The following is a 22,755-nucleotide window of genomic DNA, read 5'->3' as shown; positions in this document are numbered from 1 at the left end:
TTATAAATGGCCTAAAATGGTATAAAATTGTCTAGATTACCTCTTCCTCCTTTGCATTCTGATCTGTTTCCATCGGTTCCTCATTTTCCTCAAACTTGTGCACTTCCACTAGAGATGCACTGGACACACTGAAAATGCCATGGACATTTACTCGAACCTTGACTTTCACTTTTGAACTGGAGCCATCAGACTGAGGAGTGACTTTCTGAACTGAGAACTGAGCTAAGGACATATGAGAGACAAAAAAGAACACATAACCTAAGAGGATGAATTCAAACACAAATATATGCACATACTGCCAGGTTATGTCCATTTCTCAGTGAAAGGTCGTAGCATGATACTTCAAATAAGCAAGGCGGGCACTCTTAGAATCTTAATACGTCATCAGATTTCTCCTCCTTCTTTCCCATATAACAAAACTTTTAATCATCTTCTCCCAATTAAGAACTCAAGTTATCGCCTAACTCTTTAAACATGTCCTTCCCTCCAGTCCCTTATCCCAATTCATCTTTATATGCTACTGCAGAGTAAATTCCTAAGACAGATCTGTCACATTTTCATCTACTGAAAACCCCAAAGATTCCATATTCTTTGTCACTTATTAAGAAACTGCCATTTCTAGATTCAGTTACTATACTAGCATTTTGCTCATGTTTTTAATTTCATAAAACTCTGTAAACTATTAATTATCATGTTTATTTCTGTTTTACAAGTGAGGAAAACACAGTAGGTTAACTTTCTAAGCTTCTAAATGCCATTCAGGATACTCCTAATACTTTACGCATGTACTCTAGTTCTGTAACTATCATTAACTCTAGATTCTCTCTCCTCAACTGGTATTATTTCCAGATACTAAGTTTCTCATAGCCAATGAAGAATGAAGACAACATGGTTCCATAGCCTATGATACTGATTATCACAACCTGCTAATAATTTTTCTGTGTACACCTAACTCTATGTTAGGGTCAGAACTGAATACTTTCAGTAACCAGCATCACATTATGCACAAAGTATAACAATAATGTGCATTAACCAAGAACTGCAGCCTAGGGGAATTCCTTGGTGGTCCAATGGTCAGGACTCCATGCTTTCACTGCCAAGGGCACAGGTTTGATTCCTGGTCAGGGAACTAAGATCTCATAAGCCACATGGTGCAGCCAAAACATTTTTTAACTGATTAAAATTAATTTTAAAAATCTTAAAAAAAAAAAAAAAAGAACTTCAGTCCACAGTAGGAGATCCAATTAAATAATGACCATCCTGCTGGTTCTGAACCTGATAATAAGACTGAAAGGTTTCTTTGTGCATGTGATTTAAAGTACTCAAATTTCAGTATATTATACTCACTTTGCCGTTCCCATTCTGAAAAGCTTTTTGTGCATGTGATTTAAAATACTCAAATTTCAGCATATTATACTTGTTTCGCTATTCCCATTCTCCCAAGTACACAATTTTTTTAAATTCCCAACTCTTTACTTACCTATAGCAGGATCTGGATAAGGCAAATCTTGAGGAGAGCTATAATAAGCCTCAAGAGTGAAAGGTTCCTTTCTATAAAATGTGAGTACTTTAGAGAAAGGAGCAGCATGATTTTTTGAAAAGACTTCACAGTCACTGAATGGAGGAAAAAAGACAAACAACAAATTTAGGACATTTCTAACACTTTTACCCAGGTATTCTAGTTTTGTAATTATTGTACAACTCCAGTTACTCCTCTCAACTGGCATTTCCAGTTCGTAAGAGTTCCCAAGAAAAACAAAAAATGTAAGTGTATGTATATACAGTATCAGTTTTAAACACACATACACAATTCGACACACTAAGGTAAAAGTGAAAGTGAAGTCGTGTCCAACTCTTTGCAGCCAATGGACTGTAGCCTGTCAGGCTCCTTCGTCCATGGGATTCTCCAGGAAAGAATACTGGAGTGGGTTGCCATTTCCTTCTCCAGAGGATCTTCCTGACCCAGGGATCGAACACAGGTCTCTCGCACTGCAGACAGACTCTTCACCGTCTGAGCCACCACGGCACATAAAAGGCACCAATTATTTCAGCAGGATCAAAGAAACAAAACTAGTAAGGACACAAACTTATTCTGATGAGTAAAATAAATAATCACTTTGCTTCATGCACTATAACATAAGAGATTTGTGTAAGCTGAAACAGAGTATTTACCAAGACTTAACTTGTTAAGTACAAAAATCATTAAAAAACATTACCTTGACCCTTCTTCAGCTGGAGAATTCCATCTCAGAGATATTGGATATGGAACTACATCAGTGATAGAAAATTCTCTGACTTTGAAAGCAGGCGATAAGATTGCACACTAGAATAAGAATTTTTAAAAATTCCATTTGGCAAACAGGCATTATGAACTATTATAAGACCTATAAGAAAAATGACTTCAGAAGAGCATCTACTTACATTAATAACTTAGCAGTATCTAAATAAGTGGTTTTACAAGTGTCTATCATTTGTCAAATCACCTATTAATCTAGCTATTCCCTATTATTTTTCCATTAATCTCAACCTTTATTTAACTGATGTATAACACTACTTCATGTAACAAATATGCCAAATTCTAGTAGTATTTCAGGCCTACTTATGTTTCTAGTTAATTCTTTCATCTTATTACACGTTATATAGTACAAACAATTCCATTTATGAATGCCACCTCTAGTACCAATTTTAAAACAAATGTTTCAGAATCTTAGACCTTAAAATCAAGCAGCTAGTCTCAGACTAGCTGGATACATTAACCACTGCTGTACTGCTTCAATGATCTGTCAGTGGCTACCTGTGAAAGAAAGCAAGCTCACCTGCAATGCACAGCCTCGAGTAACAGCTTCATCGGCATTTAGTGTCGTACTAATTTCTTTACCAAAAAATTTGCTGATCTTCTCTTTCACTGCAGGGATTCGTGTTGCACCACCAACTATCTCCACTGCATAAATATCTTCTTTCTTTAACTCTATTTAAAAACAATTAGAATAGACATTTAGATTAAAAGAATCTTTCAATTCATGTTTTACAATGAAATAAAAGAGCAATATAACATCGTATCACCACAAAATAATTCACAAATATGTAAGAAAACCCACCACCACTCTTCATCCCCTCCACAGTAACATATATACACACACAAAAGTGTGTGCCATTTGGAAACAAGTAGTTATATTTTAATGCTCAAAATAATGAGGGCAGGGTGGCACAACAGTACTGAGATTTAAGAGGTGAGGGTGAAGAATATCTAAAGTCCTATAGTGCCTAAGTCCTGCAATCTCAGACAGACTCACACAAATAAGTGTTAAAATACCAACAGTTAAGCTAGCCATAAAGAAAATAAAAGGGCTGACACAAAGTGGTAAGGAAGTTCTGTCTGACCCAGCCTGACAGGCCTGTGTGGACTAAGACTAAATAGACTTCAGGACGCAGTCTGAGAGTATCAGCCGAGGGACCTCAGGGCTCTGCTGGCTCAGATTATAACACAGGTTCAGTCTCCTCATAACAGAAGGAAAGAGGCTACTACCCAAGGCTCTGCTGTCATTCATAAAATACCTCTTAACACCACTTGGTTTCCTGCTCACATTTTATACAACAATCTGCTGAGTGACAATCTGTTGAGAAGGGCTATTTAAAGAAATGGGCTGTACCAGTATGAAAGGAACATGCATCTGTCAAAATCCCTCCATTTTCATATCTGAGCCTTATGTCAAGATCAGAGTACGAGAGTGGACTCTAGGAAAAGGTCTGTCAAAAATTTGGGAAACAACGGTAATATATTCCTAAATCAAACTTCTACCTTTTACCCTGAGATTAAGTATGTGGTTATCGTATCCTCCCCCTTCTTAGTCAACGAGATTCACTGACAGAAAGTCCTACAAAACTACCACAGCAACATTGCTTAAGATAATTTTTACCACCATGAAATACCTGAGACATTAAACCCATCTTTGAATCTGTCTGAATTATGTTTCCAGGGAAAACTATTAAGACTTTCCCAGACACTACTGGAGGCACTGCAGGGGGGAGATATTGGTAAAAAGAAGTTTAATATAGCATTGAAGTAGTTCATACAACAAACACTGGTAGAACTGGGGATGGGGGGGTGGGGAGAGTTAACATTCTCCAAACAGCCCAAGATGAACAATTTAATCACAAAAATACTTACTGGCCTGTTCCAAAACACTACGAAGTGGTGGCTCCACTCTAGCTAAGAGATCATCACACATCTCCAGAAATTTGCCTCTATTAAAAAAAAAAAAAAACAGGTCAAGTCACAGTCCACTCTTATATAGAATAAATACCTATAATCAGACATAACAAGCGCTGGCAAAGATGCAGAGAAACTGGACCTCATATACATTCTTGGCAGGAATATAAAATGTTACAGCCACTTTGGAAGACTTTAGCAATTCCTCAACATATCAAACATGGTGCTCCCATATGACCCAGCGATGCCACTCTAGGTGTTTCTCCACAACTGAAAACATGCGACTACACGAAACTCCACACATGAATGGTCACACCAATATCATTCACAAGAGGCAAAAAAGTGTGAAAAACCCTAATATCCATTAACTGTATTCAGCAAAAAGAGATGAAAATAATAAAAATGACTGATAACACGCTGAAACGTCAATGAACTTTGAAAACATTATGCTAGGTAAAATAAAGCCAATCACAAAGAAGACGTATTATATGACTGACCCCATTTATATGAAACTATCAGAACTAAAACCAAAGAGACAAAGATTAATGACTGCCTAGGGCTAAGGACAAGAAGAACAAATGGGGAAAGACAAGTTACTGGGTAAGGAGATATTTTTCCCTTTAATTAATGCTTTATTTTTTAGACTGGTTTTAGGTTTACAAAGAAATAAACAGAAAGTAGAGAATTCCCATACACCTCTTACTCCCAACTCAGTTTCCCTATTAGCATCTCTAACAACTGATGAGCCAATACGGATACATGGTAGTATAAATTAAGGTTCTACATAATTTGACAAATGGTGCAAGTATTCACCATTACCGTACTGTACTGAATAGTTTCACTACTCTAAAAATCTTTCATACTCTATTCATCCCTCCCTTCCACTGACCCTCTAACCACTGATCTTTTTATTGTCTCCAGTTTTCTCTCTTCTAGAATGTCATATCATTATCATATAGAATGTCATATACAATGTCAAATATTTCTAGAATGTCATATAGTTGGAATCATACAGCCTTTTTAGACTGACTACTACTGATTAGAAATATACATTTAAGATTTTCCCATGTCTTTTCACAGAATGATAGTTCATCTAGAGTTTCTTTATGAGGTGATGAAAATATTCTAAAACTCGGTCATGGTAATGGTTGCACAATTCTGTGAATACATTAAAACCCACTGAATTATAAATGTGTTAACTTTTACGAATTACATCTCAAAAAAAGAAAAACAGTAGAGGTATAGAATGCACCCACCAGAATGGCAAAAATTCAAGATCACTAATACCAATATTGATGAGGATGTGTAGCAACCAAAATCAAGTTTAAAATGACAGTTTTGCTCCTAATATCAAAAAAGTGAAAGAGTTAAAAGAGTCCAGCAATAGGAGAAAATGTTAAGTCTACAGTGTCATACTAGGCAGCAATACACAAGAACAGATGATATATGCAACAGCTAAGTCAGAGGTCCAAAGCCCGGGCCATAGACCAGCACTGGTCCTTGGCCTGTTAGGAACCAGGCCACACAACCAGAAGTGACTGGAGGGCAAGCTTCATCTGTATTTGCAGTCGTTCCCCATCACACGCATTACTACCTGAGCTCCACCTCCTGTCAGATCAGCAGCAGCATAATAAATGTAATGCTCTTGAATCATCCAGGACATTCCCATCTTCCCTACCCCCAACATCTGTGGAAAAATGGTCTTCCACAAAACCAGGCCCTGTTGCTGAAACAGCTGGGCACTGCTGAACTAAATGAATCTCAGTCTCATGCTGACCAAAGAAGTCTCACACAAAAGACAAAATATTGTATGATTTCACTCATCCTTCTAGAAAAGGTAAGCGTAATCTATGCCCCTCAGAATAAAAGACCTTATCAGTGGCTGCCCTGGAGGATGGAGGCCTGAGAAAACTTCTAAAATGATGGAGTAGTGGTTTGCAGGATGCACGCAACCGTCAAAACTCACCAAATGACACTTAAAACTTGAGCATGTCTTTATGTAAAGTATACCAGAAACTACAAACATTAAACTCTGGTTAATACGCCTACTTAAAAGTGTCTAGAAAGATGGCTTTGAGATGCATCAAAAGATAAAACTGATGGGTAGGCAGAAGGACGGACAGACCAATGGGTAGGTGAAAAACCAAGCAGTTAACACTATCGGTAGAGCCGAAGCGGAGGCGAAGAGTGTTCACTGTGAAATTCTTCCACCTTTGCTGCATATTTGAAAATGTCCGTATAAAAACATAGAAAGTGAAGTACACAGAGCATTCTAGAAAGACAGCAGTGGCAGTGGCAGAGGTCGTTCCTTTTTATAAAGTTTTACTGAAATTTAAATTCATATACAATAGAAATGACACAAAAAGTGTCATATTTAAAGTGCACAATTCAATGGCTTCAGAACTGTGCAAGCATCACCACTATCAATTTTAAAACATTATCATGACCCTAAAAGAGTATTTTTACCACTATTAACATTATTCTTCCAACTCCACCAAAACCCTAGCCTTAGGCAACCACTCATTTTGGACATTTCATATAAATAGAATTAGACAAAATGTAGTAATTTTAACTTATTTCTTTCCTCTAGCATAAACTTTTCAAGGTTCATTCATGCTATACTACACATCTATACAACAGTTTTTTAATTGCCAAAGAATATTCTATTATATGGACGTATCATATTTTGTTTATCAGTTGCATTTTGTTTATCTAGTTTATCAGTTGATGGGAATCTGGGCTGTTTCCATTTGGGGGGTATTATAAATAGTGCTGTTATGAACATTTGTGTATAAATTTTTGTGTAAATATGTTTTCAGTTCTCTTGGATATAAACCTAAGAGTGGAAATGCTGAATCATATGGTAACTCAGTATTTTACTCATTCTTACGTGAAATAAGTATTTCTGAGCTTTTAGGAGGGAAGTGAGCACTTCCACTAGAGATGCACTGGACACACTGAAAATAGTTTGGTGATTCCACAAAAATCTAAGTATATAATTACCACATGACCAAACAATTCCACTCCTGGTTACATACCCAAAAGAACTGAAAACAAGATACTCAAACAACTTGCGGTGAATTTTTATAAAGCGCTCATCACAAAAGCTAAAAGGTGGAAACACAGATGTCCAGTAACTGACAAATGGATAAATAAAATGTAATATTCCCACACAAATGGAATATTGCTTGCCATAGAAAGCAACGAGGTACAAACATATACAACATGGATGAACTTAAAAACATTAAGTTAAAGAACCCAGACACAAAAGAAGCCAAACATATAGTGTAGGATTCCACCTAATACATTATACAAACACAAGAAAGCTACAGTTTAATGAAAAAAAAAATGAAAACCATCACTTCAAGTAGAAGAAAAAGGTGACTACAATCTGGTTACTAGGCACAGTAATCTAATTCTGGTAGACTGGAAGCAATTCTGATGCCCATCTCAATATTCTGAGCATGGCTCAGGCCACACTTTCCCAAACACTCCGTTAGTCTTCTTTCAATTCTACCAGTAAGTAGAGTTCACATCCTGAAAAACATCCAAGCAACCTGACCTGGCAACAGAAACATTCTGGGTGTTTCTGAGGATAATCCTGAAACATCAAATTACCCAGAATCCTTATCATGTTATACAAAGAGACCTGTTGTCTCAAGTGATACTGAATTACTCAAAAACACAATTTCTGAATCAATGACTAAAGCAAATTCCATATAATTCTGCATTAAAGCACTCTGTCCTGAATTTATGAAAACTAGTGACTCACGTTTAACACAGGCACATGTCAAAGAACTGCCGATTTCTTGGAACATCCAATTAACCAGAACAAACCAATTAGTTGAATTTATTTGAATAATCAAACCCAACCTTCACATTAAAGGCAAGATCCTGAATGGCCTCTAATTTTTACCAACAAAATCTGAAGTTGTAACAGTCATGATAACTTCAACAATTAGATAATTAAGGCTAATATACAGAAACACCCACAGTTCAGTTTACTGGCAAAATATTAATATGGTTACCTATTCATAGTTCCAGAAACATCAACATCATTCATAAAACATTCGATGCTCAAAGGAAGGTCTGAAGCATTTGCGCTCATCAATTTCTTGAGTTTCTCACACTCCTGAGACAGTCGTAATAATGCACGGATTTTGGACTTTATGTCTAGCTTGTATTTCTTTCCAAACTCTTCACAAAAATGATTTACTAGCACCTCATCAAATTTTCTGCCTCCCAGTGTTGTGTCAAATGCAGTGGCCAGAACCTTTGGGAAAAGATGATAATTAGTTAAAAAACTAACCAATTTAAAATTTTATCATGACATATATTTAACTGGTAAACTGTAATAAAAAGGTGGTAAGGGACATTAAGGTCGAAACAAGACAACGTGCATATGTCACTTAAGGTTACAACCACTATGAAATGAGACATCATAACCCTCAATTTACAGATCTAGACAGATCAGACAATCTATTAGGTCACAAAGATATTAAGTGGTAGAAGTAGAATTCGAAACCCAATCTCAATTTCAAAACCTATGCCTTTCCCACTATACCAATCTGGCTCCAAACAATAATTATAATCCAAGAGCCAATACACTAACATGTCATATACAGTTCTAGTCTTATCTCTACCACAAAACTGCAAATAACACCAAAGGCTTATTTAGATCCACGCAATTTACCACCAGAAAATATGCTAAAGCCTTAACTCACAGTAATCTGTTTCTATTCAACATAGAAGACTACAATTAGGTTGGGTTATCCTTTTCTAAATTTCTAAAGGAAAGCAGAAGCAAACTAGATCTAATCAGATTCAATAATAGAAAACTGGCTAAGTAAGTAATGTCCAACATCCTCAAAACCATTTCTTCAAAGAATGTTAAATAGCCTCAGGAACTTTTTCTTAGTGAGTGATCTCATGAAAGAAAGAAAAGAGAAAAACACAGAACTGAGTACAGTTCTGTGTAATTCCAATTTTGTTTTCATAAATGACTAGAATGAAATATATCAAACTGCAGTAAGATCATGAATGTCTTTCCTTCATATATATATGTTTCCAAATTTGGCATGATTCTAGAGTAAGTATTTTGATAGTTAAAATTTAAACTGTAATTGGAAAAGTGACAAGTGACAGCTGATAGTGAAGCAAATACTAACACACATCACTCTGACTCAAAGACAAGGCTAAATTATAGCCAATACCTGCTGTCTAAAAAGGTGAGAGTCTAAACTGGGATTTAGAAATAATCCTATTATGGATAAAAGTAAAGCTTAAACTCTGAGAATAACACTTGGTCCATCATTTGTATCTATAAAAATCATGATCCTCTTATTTCCCAACCATCCCCAAGAGCTGCTTTATATTAAAAAAAAAAAAAAAAGGGAACAAATCAGAATATAAAGCAGAAGCAAGTCCATTTTTCAAAGAAACAAAGGACTGTAACAAAGAGAAACTCAAAATACCCTTCAAATCTAACAAATATTTATTCTGGGATAGGTAGTTCCATTGGACCAACCCCCAAGTTGGGGGAGCAGAAAGCCAATTTAGAGCCGGCAGCAAAAACCCTGATACAGAACCAAAGTATTAAAGGAAATATGCAGATTATCCTTGGTTTTTAAGTACATTCTAGATAAAATCACCAAGCTAGAAAATTGATTTTATGTACTGAGGAACTAGCAAATACTATCAAATCTGACTGTGACCCACAGACATAGGAAACAAACTTATGGTTACCAAGGTTAACCACAGGAAGGTGAGGGGGAGTGATAAATTAGGAAGATGGGATTAACACTACTATAAATAAACTAGAGAACCAATAAGGACCTACTGTATAGCACAGGGAACTACACTCAGTATTCTGCAATTCTGTAATTTTCCCTATAAGGAAAAAAGAATCTGAAAAAGAATTTATCAATATATGTACAAGTGAATCACTATGCTGTAATACCTGAAATTAACACAACATTGTAATAAATAAATCAACTACACTTCAATTAAAATTTTTTTAACTCACTGAACACCTAAAATCTGTACCTTTCACTCTACATAAATTTTATTTTAATAAAGAGACTAATAAAGGAAGTGTATATACATACTAAAAAAGCTTTTTTAAACTGTGACCAGCATCACCCTCCGGTCCCTCTTTGCCATTAACATTACTAGACTTCTCTGTGTACAAAACTGCTTTCTCCAGAGCTCTATCATCTCTAGACATCTAGAGTAGAACTCCTAGGCTGGTTTCTTTTGACCAGACACGTTCTAGTCACTCCACCCTGTTCCCAGAACATTCAAAACCTTAAGAGAATACCTTTATCATCCCTTAATCCTCGCTGTAAGACATCTGAAGGGACTATACGTTAAAAGACTCCCCCTAGTAACCCTGCAAAGCAAGCATTATTTTCCCCACATTACAGACAAAAAAAAACAGGCTCAGGAATCTAAGGACTTTTTCCTCAAGTTCTATGCTCTTTGCTTCATTATCTTGTCAACACCTCAAAAATTACTTTGGGCCTCCAACTTCCACCCCACCCCTACACAACTAATTTCTAGTTCAGATGGCTCATACCAAGTTTCCACTAGTGAAACAAACTTCTTTGAGATATACTTATTTATGGCTGAGGCAGGCCATCACCGCTCTCTCTAGCGGGCTTCCTTTAGCTACAGGGGCTTCTCGTGCTGCAGAGCACAGGCTCCAGGTATACGAGATGCAGTACTTGTGGCACACAGGCTCGACAGTCGCAGCCCAAGGGCTCCAGAGCACAGGGTCAAAAGTTGTGGCACACAGGCTTCACTGCTCAGCAGCACGTGCCATATTCCTGGACCAGAGAGCAAACCCATATCCCCTGCATTGGCAGGACGATTCTTACCCACCGGACCACCAGGGAAGCCCCGAAACACAACTCCATAACCAACTACTTTAAGTTGCCTCTCATGAATTCCTAATTATCATACATCTGTAATGCAGTCTCCTGGGAAAAACATACTTACTTTAAGTTTTCCTCTATTAAATGCACATACAGAAACTTGATAAGAAGAATGCCCCATGTCTACAAAAACTACATTTCTTGGTTTCTCTTCTAAGGCAGGAAGATCTTGTTTATAGATTCCATATGCAAGAGCAACTACACAATAATACAAAAATAAACATAACGTTATCATTTTTGTAGTAAAATTAAAATTCATTTACATAGGAAAAATATATTTACAGCTACAAAAAAAGATTCAAAATCCTTATAAGCTCTGCATGGTTTATTCAAGAATAACACTGACTTCAAAGAGATATACGTTGACATCCATTTCACTTTGGCTTCCTTAATGTTTCCAATTTCCAGTTCTAGCAACTGTGGCAATTTTTTCCAAAACCACTTTCTCCCACTTTCCCAAACATTTTCCCCCATATTCCCTTGTTCCATTTCTCAACATTCCCATATATTCTGCCTCCTGAGATCTTGCTTTATAAACCCCAGCCCTCTGACTCTATCAGCCCACAAGTTGGGAGAAAAACCTAATATTTAAACCAAAGCAATGCTCCAAACATGTAATAAATGCACTTCCTTTCCAAAAAAGCATGCAATTACATATCGAAGTGCTATGAAGATACAGAAAAAGTACTTGTCAAGTAAACTCTTCATATGTGACAGAGTACCCAAAAATACTGGTAAGGGCTCCAAGTAAAATATGGAATAAGAAACCCTAGGGTTTTAAGATTTCACAACCTTTGAGATTGAGCAAGTAAAAAAAAATTTCAGTTAACACTCACCTGCAGTAGTTTCATTCATTAACCGCAGACAATTGAGACCAGCAATCTGTGTTGCATCCATCACTGATCGTCTTTCTGCATCAGTATAGAAACAAGGAACCTATGAAAGAATTTTTAAATTTACCATTATGGAGATTCCTGATTTAAAATATACCTGTCAAAAAAACAGTAAAATCCAGAAATGCCCTCAAATAGCTACAGCTATTTACTCTGTATATGATCAAGGAAATCTTTCAAACCAGTACAGCTTATCGGGGCTACTCTATAGTCTTGGGACAAATGCACAGCCATCTAGAAAATAAAGTAAACTTGTATCCCTACTAAACACCAAATACCAAAATATATCTCAAACCAAAGATGTAAATGTTTTTTAAAAATCATGAGTATCAGAATAAAAGGGAATCTTTACTGTCAAAGAAAGAAGGGGGAAAAAAAGAAGGGATTTTCTAAATATAACACAAAACCCAAAAGAACCAGCAGGTCAAGATGAGCATCCTCTGGTGGCCAGTGCTGGGTCCCAAGATGTGGCTGGGAAATCAGTGGCACTGGGGCCAAGGGCAACAGCAAGCAGGACGGCTCACTACCTCTCACTCGCCTGGCAGCAACAACACCGGGCATCAGCGAGGCCCATGGGAGTCGGGGCACAGCCCAGTGTGTGGGACACTCAGCTGGACCCTAGTTCACTCAACCTGCATGATGCTTTTCTTGCTCTGGAAGCTGAGACCTTTGTGCACTTGCTGGGTGTTTTGTGCGCTACTGGCCCTGTGTGATTACAGCCAGGCTCCAAGCTTCTCCTGGCTAAACATGTTTGTGCCCTTCTTCACTGCTCACAAGCTTGGCACCTACTTCCCCACTATCATCTCCATGCACCTCTTTCAGGACAGAGAGAAGTGGCTGGCTGTGCTCAGCCTTTTCTGCTGCTGCTGCTAAGTTGCTTCAGTCGTGTCCGACTCTGTGCGACCCCGTCCCTGGGATTCTCCAGACAAGAACACTGGAGTGGGTTGCCATTTCCTTCTCCAATGCATGAAAGTGAAAAGTGAAAGTCAAGTCGCTCAGTCGTGTCTGACTCGGAGCGACCCCATGGACTGCGGCCTACCAGGCTCCTCCAATCCATGGGATTTTCTAGGCAAGAGTACTGGTGTGGCTTGCCATTGCCTTCTCCTCAGCCTTTTCTGGGTATACACAATTCAAGTTCAAGATGATATTGTGCCAGAAGCTGGTAGAGCAGACTTAAGAGCTCTGATTTGACCTGATCATGTCTCACATCTTCATTCTCCTGAAGTTGCTCATGAGCTGCACCTGCTGAGGCAACCAGCCTTGCAGAGGATAAGCCGGACCCCAGGCTGAGGTCCCACTTCCACCATACCACTGAAGAAGCCTGGGCCTCAAAGTTGGCTTGTACCCTGCCCAGTGCCCACTTTTCTCTATACCTATCATGTCTAAAATTATTCCCTCAGCAGGGATACAAAGAGCAGCCTTGATCCTTAAAATGCATTCCCTCTTATTTCACGCTTTGAATAGCTAGTCCTGAATTCAGATCCTAGTAAAAGCCCCAGGCCAGACAGTCCTGACCTCCTCTGACAGTTGAAAACTGCACGTAAGTAAAATGGTCTGATGATCTCTGAGTATTTTCATGGATCTGGGAAAGGACTCGTCGTACAAAGGCTGCTAAGCTGGAATTAGTGTTTCCCCTGGCCAGCAGAGCCAACCTGTGAGTTCTCTGTCCCATCCCCTGAGACGAGACTTCCTTGACACTCGATCTCTTTTTAAAAAAGTATAAACTAGCTTGTGAATCCTCCCTTGTGCTACTGGGGAGGATGGCCCTTATCGTCATTCCAACCCAGCCACAGTATGTTGAGTAACCGTGATTGGGACCCTATCTGGAGTCCTGTCGCCTAAGAAAAAAGAACTTTTCACTTGCTTTCAAGGCACTACTTGGCTTCCAATCTCAGGAGACTGCAGTGCCATGACTCTTCCACCACCTTGTGGCCAGCACTGTTAGCACACCTAAGACAGATTTAGGACCAGACAGATCTTTTCAAGAAAACTGGAGACACCAAGAGAACATTTGATGCAAAGATGGGCACAATAAAGGACAGAAACGGCAAGGACCTAACAAAAGTAGAAGAGATTAAGAGGAGGTGGCAAGAATACACAGAAGTGTACAGAAAAGGTCTTAATGACCTGGATAACCACGATGGCATGATCACTCACCTAGAGCCAGACAGCCTGGAATATGAAGTTAAGTGAACCTTAGGAAGCATTATGATGAACAAAGCTAGTGGAGTGATGGAATTCCAGTTAAGCTATTTCTAATTCCACAACAGGATGCTGTTAAAAGTGCTGCACTCAATACGCCAGCAAATTTGGAAAACTCAGCAGTGGCCACAGGACTGAAAAAGGTCAGTTTTCATTCCAATCCCAAAGAAGGGCAATGCCAAAGAATCTTTAAACCACCATACAATTGTGCTCATTTCACATGCTAGCAAGGTCATGCTCAAAATCCTTCAAACTAGGCTTCAACAATACATGAACCAAGAACTTCCAGAGGTACAACCAGGATTTAGAAAAGACACAGGAACCAGAGATCAAATTGCCAGTATCCGTTGGATCACAGATAAAGCAATGGAATTTCAGAAAAACATCTACTGCTGCTTCATTGATTACACTAAAGCCTTGGACTGTGTGGATCACAACAAACTGTCAAAAAAAAGAGATGGAAATACTAGACCACCTTACCTGTCTCCTGAGAAATCTGTATGCACGTCAAGAAGCAATAGTTAGAACCAGACATGGAACAATAGACTGGTTCAAAACTGAGAAAGAAGTACATCAAGGCTGTATATTGTCTCTCTGCTTATTTAACTTACATGCGGAGTACATTATGTGACATGTCAGGTTGGATGAATCACAACCTGGAATCAAGATTCCCAGGAGAAATATAAACAACCTCAGTTATGCAGATGATACCACTTTAACGACAGAAAGCGAAGAGGAACTAAACAGCTTCTTGATGAGTGGTCAAAGAAGAGAATGAAAAAGCTGGCTTAAAAACTCAACATTCAAAAAAATAAGATCATGGCATCTAGTCCTATCACTTCATGGCAAACAAATGGGTAAAAAGTAGAAATAGTTGCAGATTTTATTTTCTTGGCCTCCAAAATCACTACAGATGGTGACTGCAATCATGAAATTAAAAGACACTTGCTCCTTGGGAAGAAAAGCTACTGACAAACTTAGACAGCGTAATAAGAAGCAGGGACATAACTCTGCCAACAAAGGTCCATACAGTCAAAGCTATGGTTTTTCCAGTAGTCATGTATGGATGTGAGAGTTGAACTATAAAGAAGGCTGAGTGCTGAAGGATTGATGCTTTCCAATGGTGGTACTAGAGAAGACTCTTGAGAGTCCCTTGGACAGCAAGGAGATCAAACCAGTCAATCTTAAAGAAAAGTCATTGGAAAGACTGATGATGAAACTCCAATACTTTGGCCACCTAGTGGAAAGAGCCAACCCACTGGAAAAGACCTTGATGCTCGGAAAGATTGAGGGCAGGAGCAGAAGGCAGTGACAGAGGATGAGATGGCTGGATGGTGTCACTGACTCAATGGACATGAGTTTGAGCAAGCTCGGGGAGATGCTGAAGGACAGGGAAGCCTTGTGTGCTGCAGTCCATGGGCTTGCAAAGAGACAGACACAACTTAGTGACTGAACAACAAAGGGATAAGAAGAAGGGCTTTCCAGGTGGCATAGTGGTTAGGTATTTGCCTTCCAACACAGGAGATGCAGGTTTGATCCCTGGGTCAGGAAGGTCCCCTGAAGGGGGAAACTGCAACCCACTCCAGTATTCTTCCCTGGAAAATTCCATGGACAGAGAGGCCTGGCAGGCTAGAGTCGGGCGTGACTGAGCTCACACACAAGGGATCAGAAGGAGGGGCAGGTGTTCTAATGCTCATAGGCACTGAGACCTACAAATGTTAAGTTTACAAGGGATCACAGCCCACGTCTGTTGGACTGATGTCTTTGGTTTGATGTCAATCAGGTGCCAAATGAGAACATTTGCTAAGATAAAGAGAATGTTTTGCTAGGGAAGGAAAAGGGAGAGCAGAACTGAAACATTTGATTCATTAAAAAATTCTAATAACCTAATGAGGGAAAATATTTGCAACTCACATTATAAAATAGCAAAATGAGCTAATCTCTCTAATATTTGAAGAACTACAAATCAAAATGAAGACCACGCTTCCCTGGTAGCTCCGTAATAAAGAATCTGCCTGCCAACACAGGAGACGCAGGTTCGATGCCTGATCCGGGAGGATCACACATGCCACCGAGCAACTAAGCCTGTGGGCCACAGCTATTCAGCCTGTGCTCTAGAGCCCTGGAGTTGTAACCAATGAAGCCCACGTGCTCTGTCACAGAAGAGGAACCCACAATGAGAAGCCCACACACTACAACTAGACAGCAGCCCCTCTTGCAGCAACTAGAGAAAAGCTTGTGCAGCAACAAAGACCTAGCACGGCCAAAAATAAACAATTTTTTTTTTAGTTAAGTTTTAAAAATGCAGTGGAGAAAAGGATTTTAAAAAATGTTTTCTAAAAAACTGAAGACCATAAATTCAAAATAAGATGAGGAAAGGATAGGAATATTTCACAAAAAGTGAAATACAAAATGGTTTATAAATTCTAAAACATTCAAGTTTACCTAAAAAGTAAAATATCAAAATCGCACATACTTTGCTACCATTATTCATCGATCAGAATTATTTGACATGCCAATAAGCTGAGCTGATGAGGCTGTGGTCAAACAAGCCCTCTTATGCATTGCTGACCTAAATATAAATTAGTACAAGTTCTCTCAAGGGCAATTAAACAATAGTTGTTAAATTTTAAAACATGTATCCTCAGGCCCAGCAACTGCACTTCTAGGAAGTTAGCCTATAACCTACAAACTGATCATGTAAGAGCAAAATATATTTGTCCAACTTTTACTCACTGTAGTATTCTTTGCAATTAAAGAGACAAAATCTGGAAGTAACCGAGATGTCCAACAAAAAGAGACTGTGCTGTGTTGTGTGTTTAGTCGCTCAGTCCTATCCGACTTTTCAACTCCATGGACTCTGGCCCACCAGGCTCCTCTGTCCATGGGAACTGTCTAGGCAAGAATACTGGAGTGGGTTGCCATGCCCTTCTCCAAGGGATTTTCCCAACCCAGGGATCAAAGCCAGGTCCCCTGCATTGCAGGCAGATTCTTTACCATCTGAGCCACCAGGAAAGCCCGTGAATACTGGAGTAGGTAGCCTATCCCTTCTCCAGGGGATCTTCCTGACCCAGGAACCGAACCAGGGTTTCCTCTGTTGTAGGAGAATTCATTACCAGCTGAGCCACCAGGGAAATCCCCCCAAAAAAAGAGACTATACTTAAGTATTAATAGATTATGGTACATGCATAAACTGGGACATTCTGCTCCACTACATGGAACGAAGCACCTCTCTAATGCTATGGAACAAATAAGGTAAACCGTCGAAAATTTATTAAAAGAAAAATAAAAGTAAAGAAGGACCTGTACTTACTTGATTGGGTAAATAAAAACCTCTGAAAAGATCTGTAACAAAACGGTAAAACTAGTCATCTCTGGCAAAGAAAATCTACTTACTAGGTAGCAGAGGTGTTAAAGCTTCCCATACACCCTTTTATATGTGTGATTTGATTCGAACACGAGGGCTATTACCATGTTTCCCAAAATATAAAGCTTATATTAAACAATCATCAGTTTACAAATAGAACAAAACAGCACCAACATCTAGAGCAGCGGCTGCACAGAAGAAAGCTCACACAGAGGTCAGAAGCCACTATCCTGAGACAGGCCCGATGGCAAGGCCGGCCCTTCCTGAATCCAGAAGCTGAGTAAGTAGTCCCCTAAAGCGACAGAAAGATTTCCCTGAATCATTGCAGTGCTTCACTGTGCCTAAACTGCTTATACTACGTAGCTTATGTTTTTATACTTAAATTTCCTTCTGGAATTCTCGCATTTTGGTACATCCAAGGTATAGCATGTCTTTGTGAATGACCTCCAACAGAAATCCTGGACTGAGCCTCAGGCAGAACTTCGCTGGTGTATAGTATTTCACATGTGTTGTTACAACTTGTTGTTGGAGGAATTAAGCACTTCTGGTCTAACTCCAATAGATGGGGACTCTTGGAATCTTTTAGCTGGTTTCCTCCAGATCTTCTCCCCATACCATTTCCCTTTACTGATTCCGCTTTGCATCCTTTCACTATGATAAATCTTAGCCATGAATATGGCTTTATTCTGAGTCTTGTAAACTCTCCAAGCAAATCACCAAAATTCTCAAGGACCCGCAAAACATTACTTAATCCATCACCTTTTAACTTGATCCCAAAAGCTGGAAAAGCATCTCAGGCAGTCTTGCCATTTTACATAAAATTTACCTCTATACAGAGCAAATTTTGTCACCCTGCTTATTTACCTTATATGCAGAGTACATCACAAGAAACGTGGGGCTGGAGGAAGCACAAGCTGGAATCAAGATTGCCAGGAGAAATATCAATAACCTCAGATATGCAGATGACACCACCCTTATGGCAGAAAGTAAAGAGGAACTCAAGAGCCTTTTGATGAAAGTGAAAGAGGAGAGTGAAAAAGTTGGCTTAAAACTCAACATTCAGAAAACTAAGATCATGGCATCTGGTCCCATCACTTCATGGCAGATAGATGGGCAAACAGTGAAAACAGTGGCTGACTTTATTTTTCTGGGCTCCAAAATCACTGCAGATGGTGATTGCAGCCATGAAATTAAAAGATGCTTACTCTTTGGAAGGAAAGTTATGACCAACCTAGATAGCATATTCAAAAGCAGAGATATTACTTTGCCAACAAAGGTCTATCTAGTCAAGGCTGCGGTTTTTCCAGTGGTCATGCATGGATGTGAGAGCTGGACTATAAAGAAAGCTGAGTGCCGAAGGATTGATGTTTTTGAACTGCGGTGTTGGAGAAGACTCTTGAGAGTCCCTTGGACTACAAGGAGATCCAACCAGTCCATCCTAAAGGAGATCAGTCCTGGGTGTTCATTGGAAGGACTGATGCTGAAACTGAAACTCCAATACTTTGGCCCACTGATGTGAAGAGCTGACTCACTGGAAAAGACCCTAATGCTGGGAAAGATTGAGGGCAGGAGGAGAAGGGGACAAAAGAGGATGAGATGGTTGGATGGCATCACCGACTCAATGGACATGGGTCTGGGTGGACTCCGGAGTTGGTGATGGGCAGGGAGGCCTGGCGTGCTGTGGTTCATGGGGTCGCAAAGAGTCGGACACAACTGAGCGACTGAACTGAACTGAATACAGAGCAAAATTCAGAATCCAAGTTAGGACAGTAGGTGGGGGAAATGTCCACTGAAACCTGAAAGTCCACTACAGATTTGGGGGAAAGCAGAAACCATCTAAGAAACACAGTGCCTGTACTGAATTTGAGTTCTTTAAAGAAAGTAGCATTCTTCTTCTGTGTGTCCTCCAAATGTGGATTATGGGCCATAATCCAGTTCTTCCTGACAAAAGTCAGTACAATTTTACTAGATAGCCAAGAAACAAGAACGCCATCAGACAAAAACTATGAGGTGAAATAAGCCCACTTGCTTTGCCAATCAGTGCACCAAAATTAAGACAAAATAGGCCAATAAACAACAAAGTTCTACTGTACAGCACAGGGAACTATGTTCAATATCCTGTCACAATTCATAATGGAAAGGAATACATATATACGCACATACACACACACATATATGGGGCTTCCCTGGTGGTTCAGATGATGAAAGAATCTGCCTGCAATGCAAAAGACCTGGGTTCTATCTCTGAGTGGGGAAGATCTCCCAGAGAAGGGAACAGCAACCCACTCCAGTCTTCCTGCCTAGAGAATTCCATGGACAGAGGGGCCTGGCAGGCTACAGTCCATGGGGTCACAAATGAGTCAGATACAACTTAGTGACTAACACATTACATCTATACATATATAAATGTATTTAATATAACAAAGTCACTCTGCTATACAGGGAAATTATACACTGTAAATCAGCTATATGTCAAAAAAAAAATTTTAATAAAAATTTTCAAAGACAAAAGAAGCCAAAGAGCTAAAATATCAGATAACAACTGCAGAATGAGGAGATTCACTGGAAAAGCAAATTCAACCACCTAAATTTCAACAGTACCTAAGGACGCCACCATACTACAAGCACAAAGCTATAAACAGCCAGGCTTCCATCTAAATAGGCAAGTGGAAAATACAAGATGAAGTCTACTGCTGTCTTGCCTTTAGTGCCGGATATAAAAACAGCAAAGATACAGACAGGAATAGAGAAAAAGCATTTCTTATTGAGAGTATTCAACTAATTCAACAAACAAGAGGCTACCATGTGCCAGGCACTATGCGGGGTGCTGGAAGGAATCCAGGAAAAAGCGGGCTTAGTCAGAGATAAGCCTTTAAACAGACAGAATAGAAGCAAGAGCAAAAACTAAAGAGGAAAGAAAAATTCAATATGAGAACCAGTCTGAAAAGTTTTTAAAATAATGGTTACCGCCTAAGACAAAAAGCAATTTTATTTTCAATTAACAGCTTTCTTCTTCCTGCTTCTTCATAGACCCTAATAAAGGGATGAAACTTACCGAAACAACACAGTCCACAACAGGCTTCTTAAGAACACTTTCTGCTGTCTCCTTCAGTTTGGATAAAAGCATGGCAGTCACCTGCTCCATGGTAAAACTACGTTCCTCCTCCATGTATTTCACCTGCAATAAAAAACAAAAGGATCTAAACTTATTGTATTTCTTCATGTCCTAAAAACCTAATGAATAATTTCTAAATCATCAGTGGAACATTATCTCAAGAGGAAATCAAGAGTTAGTTTTGGAAGCAAAAATAATTTAAAGGTCACTTTTAGCTTGTTAAATGTGCTTACCAACCAGGATACCTGGAGATGAGATTCAGTTCAATTCAGAAGCTCAGTCATATCTGACTGTTTGAGACCCCATGGACTGCAGCATGCCAGGCTTCCCTATCCATCACCAACTCCCAAAGCTTGCTCAAACTCATGTCCATCAAGTCGGTGATGCCATCCAACCATCTCATCCTCTGTCGTCCCCTTCTCTTCCTGCCTTCAATCTTTCCCAGCATTAGGGTCTTTTCAAATGAGTCAGTTCTTCACATCCAAGTATTGGAGTTTCAGCATCAGTCCTTCCAATGAACACCCAGGACTGATCTCCTTTAGGATGGACTGGCTGGATCTCCTTGCAGTCCAAGGGACTCTCAAGAGTCTTCTCCAACACCACAGTTCAAAAGGATCAATTCTTCTGTGCTCAGCTTTCTTTATAGTCCAACTCTCACATCCATACATGACCACTGGAAACATCATAGCCTTGACTAGACAGACCTTTGTTGACAAAATGATGTCTCTGCTTTTTAATATGTTGTCAAGGTTGGTCATAACTTTCCAAGGAGTAAGCGTCTTTTAATTTCATCGCTGCAATCACCATCTGCAGTGATTTTGGAGCCCAGAAAAATAAAGTCAGCCTCTGTTTCCACTATTTCCCCATCTATTTGCCATGAAGTGATGGGACCAGATACCATGATCTTAGTTTTCTGAATGTTGAGCTTTAAGCCAACTTTTCCACTCTCCTCTTATCACTTTTACCAAGAGGCTCTTGAGTTCCTCCTCACTTTCTGCCGTAAGGGTGGTGTCATCTGCGTATCTGAAGCTATTGATATTTCTCCCAGCAATCTTGATGCCAGCTTGTGCTTTATCCAGCCCAGCATTTCACATGATGTACTCTGCATACAAGTTAAATAAGCAGGATGACAATATAGTCTTGACATACTCCTTTCCTGATGTGAAACCAGTCTATTGTTCCATGTCCAGTTCTAACTGTTGCTTCTTGACCTGCACACAGATTTCTCAGGAGGCAGGTAGGTAGTCTGGTATTCCCATCTTTTGAAGAATTTTTCACAGTATGCTGTAATACACACAGTCAAAAGGCTTTGGCATAGTCAATAAAGCAGAAGTAGATGTTTTTCTGGAACTCTCTTGCTTTTTCTGTGATTGAAGGGATGTTGGCAATTTGATCTGTGGTTCCTCTGCCTTTTCAAAACCTAGCTTGAACATCTGGAAGTTCTCAGCTCACATACTATTGAAGCCTAGCTTGGAGAATTTTGAGCATTACCTTGCTAGCGTTGTTCTTTTCAGCATCGGACTTAACTTCCATCACCATTCACATCCACAACTGAGCGTTGTTTTTGTTTTGGCTCCATCTCTTCATTCTTTCTGGAGTTATTTCTCCGCTCTTTCCCAGTAGCATATTGAGTACCTACTGGCCTGGGGAGTTCATCTTTCAGTGTCATATCTTTTTGCCTTTTCATATTTTCATGGGGTTCTCAAGGCAAGAATACTGAAGTGGTTTGCCATTCCCTTCTCCAGTGGACCACGTTTTGTCAGACCTCTCCACCATGACCCGTCTGTCTTGGGTGGCCCTACACGGCATGGCTCATAGTTTCACTGAGATAGACAAGGCTGTGGTCCATGGGATCGGTTTGATCAGTTTTCTGTGATTGTGGTTTTCATTCTGTCTGCCCTCTGACAGGTAAGGGTAAGAGGCTTAGGGAAGCTTCTGATGGGAGACAATGACTGTGGGGTAAACTGGGTCTTGTTCTGATGGGTGGGGCCATGCTCAGTAAATCTTTAATCCACTTTTCTGTTGATGAGCAG

General features: G+C 39.4%; 1 protein-coding gene across 2 annotated transcripts in view; it reads right to left on the bottom strand.

Annotated features, from left to right (window-relative positions):
• HSPA4 (heat shock protein family A (Hsp70) member 4) overlaps positions 1–22,755 on the bottom strand; it is a 48,853-nt gene that overhangs the window by 12,098 nt on the left and 14,000 nt on the right. For both annotated transcript variants that reach the window (XM_068981346.1, XM_068981347.1), the window contains exons 4-12: positions 20,663–20,785; positions 11,982–12,081; positions 11,210–11,343; positions 8,239–8,483; positions 4,169–4,245; positions 2,817–2,968; positions 2,217–2,323; positions 1,481–1,614; positions 41–222 (exon numbers count right to left, since the gene is read on the bottom strand). In XM_068981346.1, the coding sequence (XP_068837447.1) occupies positions 41–222; positions 1,481–1,614; positions 2,217–2,323; positions 2,817–2,968; positions 4,169–4,245; positions 8,239–8,483; positions 11,210–11,343; positions 11,982–12,081; positions 20,663–20,785 (1,254 nt within the window). The remainder of the gene's footprint in view (positions 1–40; positions 223–1,480; positions 1,615–2,216; positions 2,324–2,816; positions 2,969–4,168; positions 4,246–8,238; positions 8,484–11,209; positions 11,344–11,981; positions 12,082–20,662; positions 20,786–22,755) is intronic.

The sequence above is a fragment of the Capricornis sumatraensis genome, chromosome 9 (genome assembly GCF_032405125.1).
Source record: "Capricornis sumatraensis isolate serow.1 chromosome 9, serow.2, whole genome shotgun sequence".
NCBI classification, from domain to species: Eukaryota; Metazoa; Chordata; class Mammalia; order Artiodactyla; family Bovidae; genus Capricornis; species Capricornis sumatraensis.
Note: the sequence above shows the minus strand (reverse complement) of the source record. Positions and strands in the feature narration are given on the sequence as shown.